A 24,038-nucleotide genomic window follows, 5' to 3' on the forward strand; every position below is an offset into this window, starting at 1 on the left:
AAGGAAACGCAACAGGCCATCTTTCCTCGTGTTTTGGCGCGTATGGGTGCGATCACGTCGCATTCTCACTCGTAGCGGAAAAGAAGGCGATTGTTGGACGGTTTTACGGATTCCGCATTTAAAATGCGGCCGCGCCTCCTCGCAGGTCACCGCCAGCAGTCAGCGGGCTGGACGGGTTCATACTCTCGCTAGCTGCGAGACCAAAGAGGTTCGGTCGCGAGACGTAGCAATTAGGAGGCTCGTGAGAAGAATGTCACAACTCGGATAGGCCTAATAGGGGACCATTACTGCTCTTCGCAGACTCTCTGCTGTATCTAGACTGCCTTTCAGCCCTGTGAGAAACTGGCGGAGTAACTCGAACAAGCTTGAACAATCTCACACCCTTGTCAGGTATGCGCGGTTCATGGCTCGAAATACCACTGCATCTTTGTGTCATGGTCTAGGTGCTTGAACACGTCAGCTTGGCGCCTCCAGCTTCCACGGGTCCTCTCTAATTTTCTGATGATGTAAGTTTGTTCATTTCTAAACACGACCGAGTTGTATTTTACGCAGGCCAGCCTGATAGCTATGGCTCTTACATTTCTTAAATTCCTTAACCTTACCTTTTGGTAATATTGGATGAATAAGCGAACGAAGAGAGATGTTTGGTGACCTGTTCTGGGCCATCTTAGAAGAGCTGTCAGAGAATACGCCGAGTCGTGTTGTGTGCCCCTTGCGCTTTCAGCAAATGAGTGCACGCGTCATTAAATTTTTATCAGCGGCGCTGTTTCAGCTTTTTGCTTCCCCGCGTAGTGTTCGCAAAAACTCGCCTAGCGATGACGTCACTGCGCACATCTGTGCCTCGCATCACCTTGCGATAGCGAAACAATAGCTAATCAATTATCGATCAATAAATAATAAATTCCGGAGAATTCTGGGGAGGACTTGGTAGTGCTTATTCTAGCTAAAATACGTGGTCAATACCTTGTGATAGCCAATCAATAGCTAAACGATAATCGATAATCGATCAATAAACTCCAGAAAAGCATAATCTGTAAGGCCAGGACCAGCTTGGTGCCGATGAGCTCCGCTGTTTCCTTAGCCTTGTGCCACTTGTGCAAGCTACGCTAATTTCTATTCAGTCACGCGCATGCATACACGCATACCTTGCAGGAACCTTGCATAAAAATGCATTCTTAGGCAAGGTTCCTGGAGCAGCGGCGGGGATCCAGTCTTGAAGAAAAGGCGGCGAGGAAACGTGCCAAACGGCTGTAGGTGGAGTTGGTTTCCACGTAGGCCTAAATCATTTGACTAGATTATGTCCCTTCTGACAGTTTAAGTCTTAGCTATATATAGGGGCACACAGCTGTTTTTTACACCGTTTTCTTTATTAAAGCATTCATTGGTGTACAACAAAGTTCTGCTGTTATTTTTCTGGATAACAAATTCGGTCTCGCTAACTGGTGTATAACTGCTCCAGACCAAAGTGTTAAGCAAGTAAAAGCAGCGAGAAAACCTGCCAAGCTGCTGTATGGGAAAAGGAAACTGCGTGAAAGGTTTAGGCGGCAAGACAAAAAACGACACTTATAAACGCAGCTTCTGCGCTTCGTCGTATCCATTGTTTCTTATCGTGCAGTTTATCCTTCTTTCAGTATGAACCAACTAACCCGATATATCTCATTGCTGTAGATGGATACTGCTTTCGCATGGTATCACTAGAACGCCAGCGAGCGTGAAACACGCGCAAGCTGCCCGTCCGCACGAGCTCAAGGCTGCGGCGAGGCGTCTGCAGTGGAGATGATGATGATGATGATTATGATGATGATTTATTGGCATCCCCTTTGAAACGGGGCGGCGACAAATAGACACCTAGCCTGCTCGATTTAATCAGATATACTATACATGTTCTTTATCTGGCATTTTTGTATACCTCTCATTATTATCTTTCTTTTTCAAAAATTTACCTTGCGCCGCTGTCTATGATTTTAAGAGGTCAGGTCGTATCCATCTTTTCCCTGCTTTTTTTCCACCAGTACTCCAATCGTCTCTTGCTGATCTCTACGGCTGATCTGTTTATGTTTCCTTCCACTTTAAACCCAAGCGCTTCTGGGAGTTGCACGTTACCTACCGTTCTCGCTGGGTGGATCCCGTCGCATTCCATTAGGATGTGCTGAGTGGTCTCTGGATCTTTACTGCAGCATACACATGTCTCATCTAGTTTCGAATATTTGTTCCGATATGTTTTCGTCCTTAGGCAACCGGCTCGAGCCTCAAATAGCAAGGCACTGCCCTTTGTGTTATCGTACAGATTTTCCCTTCTAATTTCTTTCTTCTCATTCTTGTAAACCTCCATTGTCCTTTTTGTTTCCATTCATTGCATCCAATTCACGGTCTCTATTTCTCTCACTTTCTTTCTGATGACTCCTGGTTGTCTATTTGCAGTTTCGATTATCCTGTACTTGGTTGCCAACTTCCTTGTCCTCTTCCTCCATTCTGTGTCTACGCTTTTCATGTATGACTTGTGCACTTTAGCCGCCCATTTATTTTCATCCATGTTCCTGAGCCTTTCTTCAAAACTAAATTTGCTCTGTGCTTCTCTGACTTCAAAAGAGGCCCAACCCATGTCACCTTGCACCGCCTCATTTGTGGTATTACCGTGTGCTCCCAAAGCCAACCGGCCTACTGATCTTTGGTTAACTTCCAAACCCGCCAATATATCCGATTTTAAGCATATAATGGCATTTGCGAATGTTAGCGCTGGCACCATTACTCCTTTCCAGATTCCACGCACCACCTCATACTTATTGTGGCCCCACAGTGCTCTGTGTTTCATTATTCCTGCATTTCGCTTCCCCTTTATTTCCAGATTATCTTGGTGGTTGTTTGAGTAATACTTTCCTTCGTTTATGTGTACGCCGAGGTACTTATATTGCTTCACTATGGGTATTACTTGCTGTTGAATTGACACCACGAAGTTACTCGTGTGTTCATTAAAGATCATAATTCCTGATTATGAGAGCGACGGAACGGCACCCCATCTGGCGGCTGCCCAAGGAGCCGCAACAGCGGCGGTGAGCGCACGGGCGGAGCGGTATACAACTGAAGCTAGCCTAGTAACCTTGGTTCAAACGTGTTTAAAGTACGTTGGCATTGTGTAGAGTGACCTAGAATATGGGAGAGTGTCCAAAGTAGGTCACTCTAGTCCAAAGCACCGACTCCGGCGAGGGCCTTTTTCTGTGAACTGCCGCGCCGCGCCGCTGCTGCTGCGGACCCGCGGGCTTTCCGCGCTCACGAAGCGCGCGGGAAGCGAGGGTCGTGTGCTACGCGCTGTAGTTTTTTTTGTTCATTTTCTACGCAAAGCACCTCAAATCTATTTAACTTCAACAGTGTGGTGCTGCATGGAGCTTACCCATCTTCGAGCGTTCCTTTGTGCTTGGCCAGCAAGTTAATGCAAAAACTTACGTATCGAAGTCATCAGCGTGGCCTGGCTCCAGCGCTAGAGTTCGGGAATGGTATTACGGTAGCTGTGCGTGCGTAGAAACGCGCTAAATGAGCCGGCGCAAGGAAGAACGTAAAAAAAAAAGAAACGTTATTCGTATGGGTACGCGGAGAATAGCACCATGCTTGCAAGAATAAGAGTAACGAAAAAAGTAAATAACTCGCGCAGTCAAGTAAAATACTTACCTGCGTGCAGTGACCGCTTCGCTCACCATTACGCGCTTTTCGCTCACGGTCAATAGTGATTTACAGCTACATGCATATGTACTTATTCGAATATTTTTTAGCCACGACAATATTTTATTATGAACAGAGCATAGTGAGAAGGTGTAAGGGAAGCAAGAGAAAGAGCAAAGACGGCCCTAACGCCGCAATATTGTTGGCTTATTTCGCTTCAGAGATTGCGTACACGAACAATTCTTGCTGTACGCTATCTCTTCAATAGAAACTTCACGCACGATGTACCTTAAGGTTCACCGTGAGCGAAGCTTTTTTCAAATTCAGACATTCGAAAGAAAAGCCATTCGATCCAGCAAATAGCTAAACAATTTTTTTTTCTACATTGAAATGAATAGATAGCTACTACTGGCCTAGCCGTTTACTAATTTGTTATGTAAAAGTTATTACTGCAGTAGCCTTGTTTTAATAATCCGTGAATCCTCTCTGAAATTACCAACATGTAACTTCTCATTATACCATAGTTATTGCGTAGCGTGTGATTTTTTTACGTAAAGTAAAAAGCATTCATCGCGCGTGACGATGTTTGTGCTTGCATTATATTGAGTGGAAAATCGTCTTGAATATTACTGTTTTTGATGCACTACAAATATCGCTATTGATTCTACATATCTCTAAAATAGTTACCATCAATAACAGCAAAAAATGAAAAGTTTATGTTCTGGTGAATTGTTGCCTCTTTCATTGCGTAACCACAAGTACGTAGTTATTGATCAGCAAGTATATTTGTTGTGTACGAACCAGCGAGCATACGCAATAAATATTCCTAAAGTTACTTTCATGTTAAAATTCGCTTAGTGTTTGCGCTCTTGCAACACAAGCAGGCGAAAGACGAGTTGCACATACGTAATCCATCATGTTCGTTTTCTGACTTTTGCTCGTAATTATGAAATGAGGCATACGTATGCAATGTTGCACTGTTAGCGTTCCATTTATTTTGGTTTGTCTTGTTTTTTTTTTGTTTTGTTTTTGTTTTCTGCCCCGTTTATTTCTCGCGTACCCTTTATCTATACACTCCGTGCTATGGCTTAGTGGCTTTGGTAGGTTGTACTGCTAAGCTCGAGGACGCGGGTTCGATTCCCGGCCACGGCGGCTTACATTTCGATGCAGGCGAAACGCATAAAACACCCCTGTACATAAATTTAGGTGCACGTTAAAGAACACCAGGTGGTCGAAATTAACGGAGCCCTCCACTGCGTCGTCTCCCATAGCCATATTGTGATTTTTGGGTGTAAAACCCCTGAAATTATCATTGCTATTATTACCCTTTACCTGTGCTCTCAGTTCTTCATGATATGTGGGTAAGTTCGACACGTTAAGATCGAGATTGGCATTCAACACGTTTTTATATATCGTCACACCCACAGCATCACAGGGATTTCTGGCCGTCGTCATATGACCACACGTCATATTGTTATCGTTAATCGTGACGTGAGTGCAAGTATGTCAAGTTACTAATGCCATGACCCATCAGCCATCTTAGTCACACATTTGTGCCTTTCCACACTATACTTCTGTATATATACCAAGTGAACGAGCCGCGAGAGTTACGCGGTTTGTATTTATTTTTGGTGCCGCGGCATCGGCCAACAGACACATTCCGCTTCCCAAGAGACCAGTTAAGGATTTCGCTTTAATAAAGAAAGCACAGAGCGCGGGATGCAGTCTTGTGAAACAAATCGAATGCATGAAATAAAAGAAAGGAAACGATAGAGTGTAAAAAGCGTTAGCATGAGCTAGCCATATCTGCTACGTTCTCTTGGTTATTACCGCGTTCTCCAGCTTATTTTTTTCTTCAGCAAGTTCACGTTGCTCATTCCACGCATAACTAAATGAAGTAAACGCGCGGAATGCGTTACTCAAACAGCCGCGTACGCGCGGACCAAGCGAGCTAAAAGGAAATAGACAAAATACCCGTATTCACAACCGGAAAACGCGTTCTCTGTGTGGTGAGTGACTGCGGCATTACCTTGCGGTGACGTGGTACTTAATATATCCTAAATTATCGCGATGTTGGCTAATAGCAACCGAAATAACAGGCTCGTAGCAGACGCCCGCCGCCTTGGCGCGGTTTCCGCAGCGGAGAGAGCCCACGGGTCCGGTACAGCAGCGCCGCGGCGCGGGACTTCACACAAAAAGGTCCTCGCTCCTCCCATGCATTCGCGCGGCGCTTTGGACACTCTCCCATATTCTAGGTCACTCTAGCATTGTGTCGTCGTGCGTGCCGTGGCGGCGGGAGGTGACGTGGTCGTTGACGCTACTACCCCCACGCTTCCGGCGTAATATCCTGTGCTCATTTTATCCTCAGTTGGTCGTCGTGTGCAGTGCGCGTTTGTGTCGAGTCTGTGACAAGCTTACGGCGACTACGGCGTGACGTATTACTACCGCGACAGAGGAACGTGAGGATTCTCGCTTCCCTTGGTGTGGGATTTTGGATTCGCTGCGCTACATCGCCGTTCCTACCTGCGACGCCCCGCCGGAATTGTTATTTTCTCCCTGCGTTGAGCGTTTGGTTGCTCAGCGGATAGGATTCCTGACATGGCACGCGACGGCAGCTTCTGCGGGCTTCCGGCCTTGGCGGAAACGGTGATCCTCCTCGGCTGTCTTGTCAGTGAGTGTTTATTTGTTGGACCGTCCTGTTTCGGCTGCGTTGTTTTAGCGAGCCTCCGAGACCCGTCTCACAGCGCGAACACGGCAGCTCGATAAAAAAAAAAAAGGTGCGCCTTGCCTCGTGCATCGAAACCGGTGTCATCCGCCGCGGCGCACCAGCCGGGGACAAAAAAAAGAGCATAAAAAAGCCGGGCATCGGCATAGAAAATTCGTCAGGAACGCGCTCGGAACGCCGTCGCGCGTGGAATCTGAGGTTTCCCAACCCCGTCAGCTAGCGGGGACATAAGGCCAACCCGCATAGGCAATAGCGTGAGTCAAAACACCTCGCCTGATTTAACCTTCACCAGGAACATAGACAATGCCATCTTGGACAATACGGAACTTAACGTGGGGAGTGATCATTACATTCTCTCCATTACGGTACCCTCCAGAGGCTACACAGGGAAAAAGTTAAAAATTAAGCGCACTAAATGGAACGTTTTCCGGTATGTTCGGAATAGACGAGAACCCGCAGCCATTACAAACCTTGAAGAGTGGATACCCACTCTTCTCAAAGACGCAGCTAACTCATCCATGGATTTAGAGCAGGAGGAGTACGGGGCAAATCCTGGTGCTAAATGGGTCCACTATGGTCGGAATAAGCACGATTTTAGCCTCCTTCCACTGTGGTGGAACCACGCCCCTCTACCATACCTGTTCATTAAAATATCGAGTAAGTTGTTCTAGGTGTTCGTCGCTCAGGTTTCGGATCATTTAGCATTTGTGAGCTGATCAGGTCCTGGAGCAGTATTTCTCTTCGTAGCTAGCGCTGCCGCTAAGAGTTCTGCTTTAGCTATCGAGGCGTCGAACACTGCGTTTTCTTTTCCTTTGTATGGTAGGATGCGTGGGGTAGTGGTTACCTCGCCTATGTACTTATCTTGCTTAGTGAGGAGGTCCTGTTCTGTTCCCGGAACTTCGCTAAGTTCTTGAAGGGTGGGGTTCGTGGCCATTTCGTTTTTCCTGGCGCGATTATGCTGCGCAGTATTGCCCATGCCTTGGAGATGTGTAACGTCTCGCGAAGTGAATCGCAAAAATTCGCCCAACTCGCTGCCTCTAATGGTTGTGCGTAAGCGTTTGCCGGCTCGAGTATTTCCGCGATTCTATGGCGCAGTTTGCAATTACGTCGCTGTTTTTAGGGGCGAAGCTCCTTAGGGTGTGGGTCGTTCCCTCCTCTGTAGTAGTAGTAGTAGTAGTAGTAGTAGTAGTAGTAGTAGTAGTAGTAGTAGTAGTAGTAGTAGTAGTAGTAGTATGTAGCCACCTGTAGTTTTATGAAGTGTTCACTAGATGGCGTTCCGGTTCCACTTCCGGTTCCACTTCCGGTTTCGGGTCCACTTTGCGCGCGTTCGGTGCGAACGCAGGCAAAACGCCGACGGTGTCGACAACAGTTCTGCGCGTTGCTGGTGCTGCTACATGTTCAAGTTTATACAGCTGATAAAACTACCTTGAGTCGACCCCATGGCTGCTTCGCATACTACTCAGGGTTCCCCTACGGGAAGATGGTGTAATTTTCTCTCTCGTTCCCGACGCGCGCTCTCTTTATTTCTCGTCCGTAGCTGTGGTTTACCCGAATGATCCCCCGGTGCTTCGCCCACTCATCACCATTCACTTCGTGGATATGGTGTGATTTTTTTCCATCGCTTGGTTAGCCCCCTTCTTTCCCACATATGCAGCAGATGGCTGTCAACTACCGGTGTTTCCGCTAGCGGTATCCGCTTAGATGTTGCTTTAGCAGCTGCGTATACGTCTGCTTCGGCGCAGCGTTTGCCAACGTGGAAAAGACGCTCCTCTCCAGCAGGCGCAACCTAACTGCAGAATTTTGTTTACGTTTCGGCGGTATTCGAAATGTAGGTGTCGGGCGGCTAGCCATCTTTTAAGGGAGCCCACATGCAACGCAGTTTTTGCATGTAGGCATGCTGCATGTAGGCTGCCTACATCGTTTGACGCCCCGATTTCCCGACCTCGACAGAACACATCGGGGCCTGCTAGCTCGTTTTTTTTTTTTGCGGGGTCGATCGTCGAGAAGCACGCGATGTCGATCATCTGGTCGTCCTTGTTCGTTAAAAAAGCCGAAACCGCGGTTTGCAGTCGTATGCCGAAGTTGACCAGCGCGCGCTGCCGACTACGAACTTGTCGTGGTGCGGGGAAGGGCCTTTCTTTTTCGTTTTATTGCGATAGTAATTATATGGACACTCCAAAGCGGATTTCTGCCGTCGGCGTCGTTGTCGCCGTGAGGTTCCGTATGACGTCAACGGCAATGGAATCGTCGCCGCACTCCGGACGCTGTATGTGCGAGTGAAAGGGCGCGAGGGACGCGCGCTTTCCCGGGGAGCGAACGCACGTCGGAGAGCAAACGCGCGTTCTTTGCCGGGCTCCCTGAAGGGCTGCCGAATAAAGCGTATCTTTCCTCCTGTACAATCAGCATATATAGAGAGCAAACGCGACAACTTCTGTCCCGCGAAAGGCCGTGGGGGGTCGGGAGGTAGGGACGTTTAGCTGCGGCACCAAATGCGTATTTGTATAAAAACGTTGCGAGGCGAGAAGGTGAGTAAGATTTCCGACGCTGCTCGACGATTGTCCTATTCTGATCTCGTCGAGAATCTCCGAGCCGCCCCCTGAGGCACCGGCAGCAGTCACCAACGCCGCGCGCGTTCGGTGCAAGCGCGGGCAAAATGCCGATGGCGTCGACAACAGTTCTACGCGTTGCTGGTGCTGCTGCATGTCCAAGTTTATACAGCTGATAAAACTACTATCCTTGATCTGTAGAGCTCTCTACTAATTTGCTATCGCAATTGATGCTTCGCCTTTCGGGTGAAACTGCGACAAATGTTTTCTTCGGCGGAGCCTTCGGACACTGCAGCAGCATACCTGTTTTACGGCCGCCGTGGCGTGGCTCGAAGCGCGGGCGCAGTACGTACTACGACTGGCACGACCGTTCGTATCTACGCTGCCGTGGAATGGGAGACGTACGTAGAACGATGCTGCTTGCGCTCAGGAAGCTTTGTCTCCGTGCCGATGCAGTCGTTGGCTTTGTTATCTCGGGTGATAGCGCGGCCTTTGAACTCGGCAGCAGCAGCAGCAGGTGCTTTGGTCGAGCCTCTTGAGAGCTCGAAGCGGCCGGGATGACGCGGAGACGAACACTGCGCCGTGGACGAACGAATTTATGACGTCACTGCGAACGCTGCGGAATTCGTGACGACCACTGCGAACACTACGGAAAGGGTGACACCGACTTACCTAACGCTGCTCAACCCCCAAGTGCCGACGGCTTTTCATGGCGACACATTTGAAGACGTGGAAGACTGGCTGGCGGAGTTAGAACGCGTGGCTGCGTTTAACGAGTGGGACAACAACGCCAAACTCAGGAACGACTATTTCAGCCTCCAGGATGAATTAGACGTTACTCTAAGGCACGTGGTTTATGAATCGCGAAAGTGCCCTGTCATCCTGGCGTGAGTCCCAGCACAAGCTACTGGAGACTTACTCCTGCTCCGATCGCCGGGAAAAACGCATGGATGCTGTTCCGGCGTGTATACTACAGCAGGGTATACGCGACAATACGAAAAGGAAGTAATACGTCCTAATCAGGTTAAACCTGCTAAGGAGAAACCCTTGGATAAGCCTCACAATGTTAAAGAGAAGCCTAACTATGACAGATGGTTCATGGTGTAGGACCCTTTCGGTGCCTGTACTACTCTGCTGCTGAGTTAACGAACCCGATATAAGACAGACAGTGGTGGCGTAGATTCCGTATTGAAAAAAGCCGACAGATCCCACGCCCTGTGGGAATCGATTTTATATTATGCAGTGTGCGGGGAGCCTGCCAAGTTTATGAAACAACCATGAGAGCACCAAGACGTATGCGGCTGTTTCATGACCTACATGACGCGCATGTCATGACATTCATGTCATGAGTCCTCAGGAGTCCTTTTAGCTAGGCCTAAGAGACCTTAAAGAGACACTAAAGAGAAACCGGAAGTTGAGCTTAAATGGTAGATTATCCTTTCACGATCACAGCCATACCATTCTTACTGCAAACAGATGTTTAATAAGCGATAAAATAGCGAGAAACTGAAGAATAGGTGCTGACGCCCCTTCGAAATTCCCGCACTACGTGATGTGACGTCGGAGATTACACACGCAGGCCGGTCGCGATTGGTCGAGAGCGATTTATCGCTGTTAATAAAATGCAAAATTAAATACACCTTAAACATACATAAACAGCATTTGCCAACATTTTAAACCGTTTCAAGCGAGGAAGTACAAGTTTAGCACAAAATTAAATAAATAAGAAAAAATGGCATGGCGATACATGCGGCCGTCATAGTTTCGTAGTTTAGTTTTTGGTCAATGCATCGTCGCGCGCGCCTGTTCCGCTCTACGGTGTTTGGTTGCGTGTTGCGTGGCTCGAAAAACGTTGACTTCGCGGGAAACAGCCAGAAAATGCCTCGTGTGGGTAGTGTTGGGGCTGTATAAATGGCCCAAGGCGCTTGATCAGGGGCAGCGGCAGTGTTGACTCGATTGTGTCCTTTCATGTGGCGTCGCTCGGAGAGCCCCGGCTCCCCGGCGTTCGCAATGGCTCAGTGCTCTGCCGATGATAAAATGGCAAAAGAGCCAGAGAAACCGATGGTGTGCTCTCTGCATTTCTCGCCCTCGGAATATGTGTATAATCTTGCCCTCGGAAAGTATCTTGGCATGCCCCGGAGGCCAGTCCCTTCTCGAGCAGCTGTTCCCTCAATGCGGCCTTCATCAAACCTCCTAACGGTTCCCCTGCAGCAGCAAACTGGCGGCTCGGTGAGTGCTGAATGCCATTAAATAAAGCCACGAAATAACCATGCGGAGTACGTGCACAACTTTCTACGCTTGTTCTGTCGGGAACATCGTCGCCTGGCGGACCGGACGCTTCGCCTCCCGTCGACGAAAACGAAGCTCTGCATTCCGCCGGCGCGGCCGGCGGCTCACCGCCATCGCACGCGGAAACACCTACCGCTCGAGCACAGAGGATCATTTCGCGCTCTGTTTCGCTGAATATCGCTGAAATGCAGTCCTGCTTTCCTGGCGAGCTCTTCGTTGCAAGGTTCAGCGGCAGCTACGGTATCCATCGCGGTGAACGCAAACGCAGCGACCATGCATGCAGCCATGATGCATCCAGCCCAGCGCCTCGGCCGTTTACGCAAGCGGTGACGTATCATGGTGCATTGTGATTCGCTGAGAGCTACGTAATCTGTGACGACACTGCTTCAGCGCCAAATCTGGGGTGAGAGAAATTGAGGAAGAGATATTTGGTCTTTGTTTACCAATTTCTCCGCTAATAACTCATATTTTTGCACCCAACGAAAACGGCATGCATTCCTGAAGGTCCCTCTTTTATTCCAGCTGAACTTCCTGTTTCTCTTTAGTGTCCCTTTAATGCGAAAGCCTTAGTCATGCTCATGACTATGACTTCAAACATCAGTGTTTTAGCTTTCCTTCACTTAGCACCACATCTGAACCCATTCCATCGGTTTTTGAGTGGAATTCTTTTTTCGCTGAGTCAATGACATTTTTGCTGAGTCATGGTCATGACTATGACGTTTACCACCATCCTTTATTGTTTCCTTCACGTAGTACCCACGTCCGAACCTATTTCAGTGGTTTTTAAGTGCTAACGTTTTTTTGCTGAGTCAATATTCATTTTGATGAATCATGATCATGAGTATGGTGTCTACCATCTTCCTTTAGTGTTTTGTTTACTTAGTACCCAAGTCAGAACTCATTTCAGTGGTTTTGGAGTGGTAATGACTTTATCCGTAGGTGACTGTCATTTTAGGCAACTGTTTCATGACCTACATGACACGCATGTGATGATATTCATCTCATGACCTATCATTTCTATTCGTCATACACTGTTGTCCTATTATGCCGACTTTGGTACCTACCAAATTAACGAAACGACCACGAGAGCGCCAAGACACAGGCAGCCGTTGCATGACCTACATGACACACACGTCATTATATTCATATCAAGACGTATCATTTATGTCCATCATACACCTTTGTCATACTATGCCGATTTTGGTATATCCCAACTCAACCAAACGACCATGAGAGCACAAAGACGTAGGCGGCTAGATAGATAGACAGATAGATAAGATACTGTCAAAGTGGCAAATGTTCGTCAAGAAATGCTTCGCATTTAAAACACTTGAATGCACCAATTTAGGTACACCCATTATAGTTTCGAAGTTTTGAGTGGTAACAATTATACCAAATTCTATTCTATTCTATTCGGATTCTATTTGTCATTCGGAAGCTTAATCTCCTATCACAGGACTTCTTAAGTGGAATCTGTCAGAGAGGGCTGTCTTTCTAGTAAATGTGTACGTGCTCGTGCACATTATCACCTAGGTCCAGCGATGTGTACTCTGAGCTACCCCAGACTGCGAGGCGTCAACTTGAAGAGCCCCCAACAATGCAAAGACATAAACAAACCGCTCAAACAAACCGTGCATTTCTCTGAGTTTAGCTGGCTCGTGACTTCAGTTTTCCTTCGCCAGACAAGACGGTGCCACTCTTGGAATATGCGTCGATGGTGTGAATACAAAGGCCAGAGATTGCGGACCGGACCTCCTAATCGCGCAGCTGAAACTGCGAACAATACTGTTATCACGTTTAGGTGTTTGTCTGCTCGCGTGTGCGTTTGTCGCGAATTCGCATGACTGTTTGCGCACTGCCCTTGTGTCACACTTCCGTGAACGACACGTCGCTATGGCTTGTTTCCCATTGCAGATTACACAGGGGTCGACTGAGTGACAAACGGGAACCTGTTAGCCAGTGACAACCCTCACGAACAGAAAATGAGCAGAATGGGAGAGTGCGGGAGAAAGGATCTTGCAGATAAAATATCCGCGCCGCACAGTGTCACAAATTTTACCTGTAGATCGTATAGCTGGTGTTAGGCCATCGCTCTCCTATTAAATCGCTTTTGCGAGGAAGGAACACAAACGCGTGGCACACTCCGGTTAATGGGAACTGGAAGCATGGGATTTGCATATCCAAACAATTCACAACATCAAGGGCTGTCCTAAGGGAAGTTCAAAAATTACGACACGACAGATGTCTTGAGCGGCGGGATGTTCTTGGAACAGGACGCCTGCTTTGGGCGCTGCTCTAGCGTTTTAAATGCGACGCATTTCTTGGCGGACATTTGCTACTTTGACAGTATCTATCTATTCTATCTATCTATCTATCTATCTATCTATCAATCAATCAATATATCTATCTATCTAACTATCTAGCTGCCTACGTCTTTGTGCTCTCATGGTCGTTTCGTTAACTTTTTAACTTGCTATATGTACCAAAATTGGCATACTATGACAAGAGTATATCACGAACATAAATGATATTTCATGACATGCGTGTCATGTAGGTCATGAAGCAGCCGCCTACGTCTTGGTGTTGCCATGGTCCCTTCGTTAACTTGGTAGGTACCGAAGTCGACACAGTATGACAGGAGTGTATGACGAACATAAGTGATAGTCCATGACATAAATGTCATGAACTATCATGTTGTGACATGTATTTATGTCATGTGGGTCATGACAATGACCCAGCAAAAAGATTAACATTCGAAAACCACTGAAATGGGTTCTGACGTCGGTACTAACTGATGGAAACACCAAAGGATGATGTTAAAAGTCACAGTCATGAGCATGACTCAGCAAAAATGACAATGACTCAGTTAAAAACATTAACACTCACAAGCCACTTAAATGGGTTCTGACGTCGGTACTAACTGATGGGAACACCAAAGGATGATGGTAGAAGTCATAGTCATGAGCATGACTCAGCAAAAATGACAATGACTCAGCAAAAAAACATTAACACTCACAAGCCACTGTAATAGGTTCGGGCGTGGGTAGTAGTATAGGAAACACTAAAGGATGACGGGAGAAGACATTGCCGTGAATATGACTCAGCAAAACGACAATGACTCAGCAAAAAATGATTAACATTCAAGAACCCTTGGTATGGGTCCAGACGTGAGCACTAAGTGAAGGAAACAGTAGTATTCTTTCTTCTTCTTTCTGGGGTTTTACGTGCCAAAACTAGTTCTGATTATGATGCACGCCGTGGTGGAGGGCTCGGATTAAATTTAACCACCTGGAGTTCTTTAACGTGCACTACAACGCAAGCACACGGGCGTTATTGCATTTCAGCTCCATCGAAATGTGGCCGCCGCGGCCGGGATTTGGTACTGCGACCCCGTGCTCAGCTGCGCAACGCCTTAGCTGAGTGAGCCACTGCGGCGGGTAAGAATACACTAAAGAAAAATGAACATGACTCAGTGAAGAAAGAACAACTGTCAATATCCACTGAAAAGGGTTCGGACATAAGTGATAGATAATGACACGAACGTCCTGACATGCCTGTCATGTAGGACATGAAACACCCGCCTACGCGTCTTGGCTCCCATGGTCGTTTCGTTAACTTGGTTGGCTCCCCACCCGCTTATTCGCATAACATCGATTCCCACAGGGTTTGGTATCTGCCAGCTTTTATTGCGATAGCTATTATATGGGCACTCCAAGCGAAATTTAGCCGTCGCCGTCGTAGTGGTGTTCCGTATCAAGTCCAACGGCGATAAAATGTCGCCGCGCGATGTGCGTTGTGTGTGCGAGTGAAAGAGTGCGAGGGTTAGCCGGCAACCGCTGCTTAATCAGGGGCCGGAAACTCCCTATACCTCCCATGGGATGCTCGGTCCCATGCCGATACGTGGCGGCAGCGCCGCTTTCACCCCTGGCGGATGCTGGATATGCCTCTATGACGTCACTGGTAAGATCAGAAGGTAGAGGGAGCCGGTAGGAGGAGGGGTAGAGCCGGTAGGAGGAGAGCCGGTAGGAGGAGGGTAGCCGCAGAAGCCCTACTTTCCTACTTCTCATGCAAGCGGACTGTGTTCGTGCTCTCTTGCAGTTCCGCTGGCCGTGCGGCGATATTGGCCAAATATCGCGGAGCAGAACCCGCTGAAGTGTGTCGTGTATTAGGAAGCGTTTTCTTCCTACCAGGTTTACCTTGCAAGCTGCTATGCAAAATGAACACTTGCTCGGAAAATAGAGTGAATATACTTACTTGTGCTTACCCGTGGTCATTAGGAAACCTAAAAAAACTTCGCAGAACTGGAATTCCCGGTGTTCGAAGACATCAGAGCCGCGCAACACATGTGATGCCCCGATTTAGCCATCTTCGTCTAATGCTTGGTCAACTTGATTTCCTGCGTCTTCCGTTGGTTGCACGCCTGATCAAGCTTCTCTGTCTTATCTTTCCCATCTTCATACTTGAGACGACAACCGAAGCAGACAACCAAGCGCGATCTGACTTGTGATGTCGCTGAGCGAGTGGCAAGGGTGAGCGGAGCTTAAGCTCGAAGCACGCGCGATGGCGACCGCTTCCCACGCTTTGCCCGATTTAATATTCACAAAAAGAGAAATAAGAAAAATAACTTAGGATGTCCGGCAACTGCTAGGAGCGGGCATGTTCCTTGAAACCGAAACTAGCTTTACTATCCGGGGGCTGGCTTAATCTCGCGCACGCGACTAGAGGAAGGCGGCCGGAAGCGCACGGTCTTCGTTCACGCGCGAGGAACGGGGAGGAGGCGACGGAGACGGGAGGGGGGAGGGGGGGGTGCTTTCTGCTTACGCGGCTGCTGCTCACGGAGCTATCTTGAAAGCGATCTGCGACGCAACCGAAGTGTGCGCCCACGGGAGCCTAATCTTCAAAGCTATCTGCGATGGTTCAAAGTGCATTCGCCGAGTGCCGCTAGCTTCGTATGCGCTACGCTTTCAACGTTCAGTTTGCGTTGAAGCGAGAGCCAGGGCAAAGGTCAATTTGCTCGTTGCCGCTGTTGCGCTTTATCAATCCAGCGTTTTGATGAGCTCCCGCGGTCATCGAGCGAAATCTGTTTATGTTTACCTGCGCGCGCTTGACACCGTGATTGTTTATTTAGTTAGTAAGCAAATATTTACAACTTTGTACCGCCGATAAACTAGTATCCTTATTTCATATAGCTGTCTACTAATTTGCTATGGCAATCGACGCTTCGCCTTTCGCGTGAAACTGCGACTTTTTTTAAGAACTCCTATGGGAATAGGTATCCGTGAGACTTGAACCTAACCGGAAGCCGACTTCCGCTTCCGGTTCCACTTCCGGTTCCGCTTCCGGTTCCGGAAGCCAGCTTCCGGCTTCCGGAGAACGCTTCCGGCGTTTTATGAAAAAAAAATTCCGGAAGTTGTGTCCGTAGCGCGGAATCGAACCAGGGACCCCTCGCTTCCGAACGCGCGGCGCTAACCACTACGCCACGAAGCGCACATAGACACACGCACCACGATGGCAATAAATACCCAACATTAACGAAACGCCGCGTTTCTAGCGCGTTTCTAACGCGTTTGTGCTAGCGCGTTACGGCCCGTGTAAGAAGCTGGTGTAAGACGCTGTGGCCTCTCCGCCTTGCCTTCAACGCGTTTCGAACGCGCTGCCCAAGGCGGTGGCAAGTCAAGTTCAAGTCGAGGAGCGTTTATGAATACGGGGGGGGGGGGGGTATACTCTCTCAGCAGTCATGTGATGGCGTCGGCAAACGCGGTGCACGTTCCGGCATGTGTAAATGCCTGCGTAAGACGCTGTGGCCGCTCCCCCTTACTAGAGAGTACTGCACGTTTCTAACGCGTTTGTGCTAGCGTCCCCTTAAGCGGGAGATCCGATGATTCCCTCCGGAGCTTCGCCCACTCATCATCATTCACCCCGTGGATATGCTGTGATTTTTTTTTTCAAAGCGGATTCCTGCTGTCGTCGGCGTCGTCGTCGACGTCGCCGTGAGGTTCCCTATGAACTCCTATGGCGATGAAATCGTCGCCACACGCCGTATACTGTATGTGCGTGAAAGCGCGCGAGGGACACGCGCTTTCACGGGGAGAACGCATGGCGGAGACCAAACGCGACTTCTTCCGCTGTGCGAAAGGCCGTGGGGGGACGGGAGGGAGGGAGGCGACGTTTAGCTACGGCACCAAATGCGTATTTATATAAAAACGCTGCTAGACGAGCAGGTGATAAAGGCTTCTGACGCTGGTCGACAAATGTCCCGTTCTGATCTCGTCGAAAACTTCTGAGCCGCCGCCAGGGGCACCGGCAACAGTCACCAACGCCGTGCGCATTTGGGGCCAACGCGGGCAAAACGCCGACGTGTTCCGTTCTGATCTCGTCGAAAACCTCCCAGCCGCCGTCAAAGGGGGGAAATGCGGTTGGCGTTTGCCTCTTGCGCGGTGGGGTGCATCGGCTTCGTCAATTATTTTGCGATAGCAATTATATGGACACTCCGAAGCAGATTTCTGCCGTCGGCGTCGCTGTTGCCGTCGCCGTGAGGTTCCGTATGACGTCAACGGAGATGAAATCGTCGCCGCACGCTGTATGTTCGAGTGAAAGGGTGCGAGGGACGCGCGCTTTCACGGGGAGTGAACCCATGGCGGAGAACAAACGCGTGTTCTGCGCCGTGCTCCCTTAAGGGCTGCAGAAGTAGGCGTCTCTTTCCTCCTTTACAATCGCCATATATGTAGAGCAAACGCGCCTTCTTCCGACGCGCGAAAGGCCGTGGAGGGGTGGGAAGGGAGGCGACGTTTAGCTGCGGCACCAGAAGCTCCGGCAACAGTCACCAACGCCGCACGCATTTTGTGCGAACGCGGGCAAAACGCCGACGGCGTCGACAACAGTTTTGCGTGTTGCCGGTGCTGCTGCATGTCCAAGTTTATACAGCTGATAAAGCTAGTATCATTACTCCGTATAGCTCTCTACAAATTTGCTATCGCAATTGATGCTTCGCCTTTCAGGTGAAACTGCGACAACGTTTTTGACAAAAGCCATGGTCAGTGTCGTGCAACTCCATCAATTTTACTTCCATCAGACTGCTAAACCTGCCCGGCACCCGAAGACACCAATGTCATCCAAATGAGGCCATTTTTGGCAACCTTAGAGCGGTTTTCCTTTCCGGCCTCGCGTTGCTGACCGCTGAGCCTAATGGCTGTGCCCGGCGCGCAGGGCGAGGACGGACCGGTCAGCTTGCAAGGTGGCGGATCTTTCTGCTCAACGCGGTTACGTTCCCGACGCCATGGCGCGGGCGACGATCCCGGTCCCCGAGGGACAGCAATCTGCAGCTGCGGACCTCATCCCCAACGAAGAACTCTTTCACATGGTTGATCGCCGCTCCCAGCACAAAGCTATGATGATGGATGGCTCCATGGTCCCCGACCGCCGGCAAGGCACCTTCTACTCAGACAGGATCCGCCACGCGTGCGGCACAAAACTCCGGCGCGAAGCGCAGCAAGCTCACAACGACGTGGGAGCCTAAGCCTCTGCCTCGACCACACCCAGAATACGTTGTCGTCATCATCAAGCCTCATGAGCCAGTGGCGCAATGAGACGTCTTTCAACGTGGCGCGCTCGACGCCGCCGTCGCCACTCTCGTCGGAGTACAAAAGGCGGCGACGCTCAACCTGTTTCTCTCGCCGGTGCAGAATCTCATCGTCGCTAGCACGCGGGAGGCCCAGACGGCTGACCAGATGCTCGGCGACTTCAAGCTACAAACTGACAAAGGCACGATGGCCGCCCACGGCCACCTGAAGCAACATGGCGAGGATGTCTGCTTCGGCGTGGTCACGGTCGCCAAACACGAGACGACCGATACCCTACGCCAGGCTCTGCAGTGGCGCGCAGGCGAACTGTTAGATATCCGAACATTCGGCACATCGAACAAGGCTCGACTCATCTTCGCTGGCAGAGTCAAGCCTCGCTACATTCATTACAACTCAGAAATCACCTTCGTTCAACCCTATTACCGGATCAATCCGGCCTGCGGACTGAGTGGCACCGTTAAAAACCGGGCTGATTCGTGTCCCAAACCCAGCCAATGCAAAGTGCGGCCTGTGTGGACAGCAGGCAGAGCTAATAGAGGGGGTGCGGACCCCTCTCGAGTGCAACCCAAAGTACGCGTTCTGCGGAAGCCACGCCACGAACTCGCGCGAATGTACAGCCAAGTACAGACACCCCAAGATGACCACCTCTCGGCAAAGCGGTTCCGCAATCGGGGACGAAGACTCGTTCGTCATCATGCGGCGTTCTCGCGCGAATGATGGCGCCACGTTGACGTCACAATGTAGCAGGCGCCACCACTTGGGGGTGACGTCAAGGGCCAAGCGGCGCAGCAACCGCCACTACACGACGGCAAAGGGAACCGCGGCGAGCAGCAACAGCAGCGAAACGATGCGGGAGCCGGTGCCTGGGCGAACGCATTGAAATATGACAAACAGGTGAGTGGTCCCGATGCGGCAGCCTCACCTTTCCAATCCCCCCCCTCCCTCTCCTACTTTAATTGCAGAGGAGATCCGTATGCACACGGAGCCTCTCCGCGATAAAATTGCGAACCTTGAGGCTCAACTCCCCAACCCACCGTCTGCTCCTACCTCCCCGTCCGCCTCCAATGCGGAGTCCGTGGAAAGTGAGATTACGCTGCCGAGGACATGATTCTTTTTAGACTCGAGGCGCGCCGCAGCGCAAAAATTTAGCTGCTGATCGGCACCGCGATGGCTCAGATGCTCGCGAAAATTGATGGGCTGATCACGAGTAAAGTTAATCAAGCTGTCGCTACGCAACTCCGTACGCTGCACAAAGCGAGTCCCCCTTAGGGACGTATCCGGCCGCGCCTCCAAGTTTTCGCGTCGCATTGTTGACATTGACGATGACGAAGACTGCACCCTGGCAGGCCTAGATGTCAAAACTCTGGTCCTGCCTACGGGCTCTGGGGCAGATCCACTCACTCTTAACGCCCAACCTAACCATGGCGGGAAGCCCTCATGTTAGGCGTTCTGCCCCCTCCAAATCGGCGTCCCCCATCATCATAACCCAGTGGAACTGTCGGGGCCTCCGCTCTCGGACCAAGAGATCGGACCTCCTCTCAACATATTAGCATCTGTCCGCGGTGGTTGCCCTCCAAGAGCCAGGGAAGGGTGCCACCCTTACGAACTATTCGACGTTCCAGCAGGACCCCTCGCCTTGTCTCTGCGTCCATCGAAATTATACAGCTAACAAGGTCGATCTTGACCTCCAAACCAACTATTCCTACGTAATGGTGACTATCCTCCCGCTCCGCAAACAGGACCCATCCATTCTCATCTTCAACGTATACTCCTTTCCGAAACTCCAAAACGTCTCATTCGCGGACCTCTGCAGTCGTGCACTGAGAGTTGTGGGCCCGGACCCCCTCCTGATTGTGGGTGGCTTCAAAGCCCCCTGTCCGGTCTGGGGGTACCGCCGTGAAGAGAAGCGTGGCCGCAAGTTGGCGGAACTACGTCCATGCTGGGTCTCACTCTTCACACTGACCCTGTTCGCCCAGCTCGGATTGGCAACTCCGTGACCAGGGACACCTGTCCGGATTTCACCTTTACACGCAACATACAGTTCGCAGACTGGGTCAATACATAGGAAACCCTTGGTAGCGACCATTGCCTCATCAACATAAGCATTCGCACATGCCCCATGGCACGACCGTTCAAACAAGCCCACATCCATGATTGGACGACATTCAGACAAAATTGGCAGGACACTGTGTGGCGTGCGAAGTTGCCCGACACAGTGCGGTGGATTAAGACGTTGATACGTGTGGTGCGCGACGCGGTGCGGTGGTTGGAGACAAGGAGGAGACGACAAGTAGTGCGCGCTCCGAGGCGAATTCATGCTGATGGAAAACGACAATGCCGAAGACCGTCTGGCACGTGGACACGTGGCACAAGAAAAGAAACTAAAAGAAAAAGGCATCCAATCGCAAAAGACCACGGAGCTTCAAGCAGCCAATGAACAAATGACAAATCTGCCAGACCGGTCAGAAAAGCGAGCCGTGCTGGCAGTAGGGGGGAGGAGTTCCAGAAGCGGCACCAGTAGAAGGTCGGTCACCGGATCGGGGGTTGAAGACGGCCGTCGGGTTCCGGACCCGAGCCACCAGGACTTCAACCGACCGGGGCCGCCTGCTAACCCATTCCTGGGCGTCGCCACTCCATCCGTTCGGGAAATGCTGCCCGAGGTCGGTGAGCGTCTACGCCCGTGGGCAGAACGAGAGCTGTCGGGCTACGAGCCCGAGTGCCACGACCAGCTGCCCGGCCAGAACGCCACCGCCAATTGCCCGTGCTGCCGAGCCGCCTGTCTTCTCCCTCCGAGCCACAGCTGCCACGCTCTGGCAACCTGTACGACGGTCCTATACAGCGACCTTTTGGTGAGACCAACACCGCTTCTCTCGTCGTCTCGTCTCCCCTGCTCCGCGTCGAGACTATATTACGCACACACGCCTGCTTCCTGCCCGAACTTGCTGCCCGAACGTTTTGTGCCCTGATAGTAATTTTAAGTGTTTGTTTTTATTGGTTAATTTTCGTTTCAGTTTTATTAAAAATTTTGTGTTTTTCAACAAACGGCTTTGTCCTCGTTTGGGTTCTGGGAGGCTTCGCCTCAGAGAATTGTCAGAAAATATTAGACAAAAGAACCTGTCATCACAAATTGGCGTCCGCAACGACAGGACGAAGCCGTTTGTTTGGATTCTGTTGCTAATTCTAACAGTTTAAAGTCATGGCTAGCACGCGAGAGCTGTTAGCTTTAGCGGAACGCATGGGGCTGGAAGGAGCTGAGTTAAAGGCGTGGTTGAACGAGCATGCCCCAGCGTGGCAAATATTGAGAATGTGGGTCCAAATTTCTGATAGACGTATTGAGCTCGTGTGGGTGCCGGCTCACTCTGGCAATCCCGGAAATGAGGCCGCCGATAACATAGCCCAATGACTTGTAAGCCGCGCAAATGGCGACCCCAGCCGGGATTTCTCGAGGGAGCGGACGCACACGTTCTCCGAAATTACCCAACAAGGACGCCTTGCCCGTCGACTCTACCCTCCTCCCCACCCCCGACTATCCCCTCCCAACAAATCCTCTGGAGGCGACTCCAGACCCGAACTGTTCCCACCCCTCAGCTCCTATCCCACTTGCGCCCCGTTTCGCCAGAGCGCACTCTCTGTGGAAAGTCACACGCCACCTTAGACCAAATCCTCTTTGGCTGCCCTGCCGATCCTCCCCCGCAGGGACACCCCGCCATCGGAACACGGGAGGAATGGGAGGCCCTCCTTGCGTCGCAGGACTTGGACACCCAACTTCGCTGCGTGAACCGGGGTGCCAGTGCTATGGCCCTACGTTGCGTGGACACATGCGCGTAATGTGAGGGCTGTGTGGTGGCCTTGGGCCCTTGAAGGGTCCAAACTCGCTCGCTTAATAAAGTTTTTCCATCCATCCATCCATGAATGAGCAGGAGGCGCGAGCGCAAGAAGAACGCGCTGGGGAGTGAAAAGAACGGGCTGCGCAACGAAAGGAAAGGGCTGCAGAACGGGAAGCTAATAGAGATCAGCTTGAGCGCGAGGCACGTGTGTTGCAGTTGCGTCTCAAGATCGCGGAGGCTGAAAGGGCACGATCACTGAGAGATATTCGCGAGCTGGAGTCGTATGCAAACTCTATTGAAAAAGCGTTTGACGCAGGCTCCAGTCTCAGTGGTTCGAAAAATCTGTTTAGTAATTGCCCCGAACGCCATCCCAGTTTTCTGTCAGAAAAAGGCACAGAACCAGAGGGCAGAAGAGAAATGAACAGGAAACTAACCAGCTTGGATCCTGAAATTACCCTCAAAGAGGCTGAGGATAGCTCAGGGAGGAGACAGCAGGCAGCTTTTCGTGAAATCGAGGCGCGCATGCGCATCTTTGCTCAAAAAAGCACCTTGAATAAAGAGGCAAAAATGCCGTCAGAAAGCCCGACAGGCTGGGCAACGGTGCGCATGGGCTGTGACCTCGAAGAGGACAAAACCAGCAAGGAGGCACGCATGCGAACAAGTGCAGGAAAAAGCACACCAAATGAAGAGGCACATAGACCTCTAGAAAGCCCGACGGACTGGGCAAAGGTTCACATTGCCAATGACCTCGAAGAGTGCGAGGCGAGCGAGGAAACGCTCACCCACTCTTCCGGTGTGCCACTTGCAGTGGTAACTAGTGGCCTCGTCACTTGGGGGGACCACTCCGAGGACTCAACCTCAAGAGAGGGTGAGTCTGCCTGCCTGTGTTCATGAGGTCATGCTAGGACAACATGCATTAAAGATGAGTACAGAGGTACTCGGAAAGGGGTCCAATACAGAGCTCCTTAGTAAAGAGTCTAGTAAAGACTCCAAGAACGAGAATAGTGGCTGGCGAAGCAAGTCGCCGGTTTTGTCAGCACATGGTGATGACGAGTGTAGACAAGTTCTGTGTGATAGCTTGCTTGCGGTAAATAATGCATCACACTGTGGTTCAACTGGGGATTACGGCAATAACAGGTCAGAAGGTGAAAGAACACATAGAGGTCAGCAGAGATGCTTTGCATTCGTGTAATGTCGGGGAAGGCTGTTCAGGCGACCAGGTAGAGGCTAGCAAAGCAGTAAAGCACCGGTTCCAGATCAATCAGGGGCCTACCTGTATGTATTCTCAACGTCACAGCAAAGCGGCACCCGTGCTATCATCTCAAACGCGGAAAAGAGGCTTCTTTCCAGGGCGGTTGTCCCATACGCAAAAGAGACGCACGGTTCGTCTCATCTGGGACGGCAAAACTTAATAAGC

The 24,038-nt window shown here is 50.5% G+C and overlaps 2 protein-coding genes and 1 long non-coding RNA gene across 4 annotated transcripts in view; 2 read left to right on the plus strand and 1 right to left on the minus strand.

Moving 5' to 3' along the window:
• LOC119466324 (uncharacterized) overlaps positions 1-24,038 on the plus strand; it is a 683,885-nt gene that overhangs the window by 583,364 nt on the left and 76,483 nt on the right. The window contains exon 2 of the mRNA XM_037726826.2: positions 5,954-6,325. Coding sequence (XP_037582754.1) covers positions 6,253-6,325 — 73 coding nt within the window. The 5' untranslated portion in view covers positions 5,954-6,252. The remainder of the gene's footprint in view (positions 1-5,953; positions 6,326-24,038) is intronic.
• Positions 1-24,038, minus strand: part of LOC125940509 (uncharacterized) — a 136,695-nt gene that overhangs the window by 36,666 nt on the left and 75,991 nt on the right. The gene's annotated exons all lie outside the window — the stretch shown is intronic.
• The window catches only part of LOC125940506 (uncharacterized), a 38,234-nt gene continuing 35,384 nt past the window's right edge, over positions 21,189-24,038 (plus strand). For both annotated transcript variants that reach the window (XR_007463706.1, XM_049656765.1), the window contains exon 1: positions 21,189-21,454. Coding sequence is in view for 1 of the 2 variants with exons in the window: in XM_049656765.1 (XP_049512722.1) it covers positions 21,236-21,454 (219 nt within the window). In the remaining variant the exon portion in view is untranslated. The remainder of the gene's footprint in view (positions 21,455-24,038) is intronic.

This window comes from Dermacentor silvarum, chromosome 10 (assembly GCF_013339745.2).
Source record: "Dermacentor silvarum isolate Dsil-2018 chromosome 10, BIME_Dsil_1.4, whole genome shotgun sequence".
Taxonomy (NCBI): Eukaryota; Metazoa; Arthropoda; class Arachnida; order Ixodida; family Ixodidae; genus Dermacentor; species Dermacentor silvarum.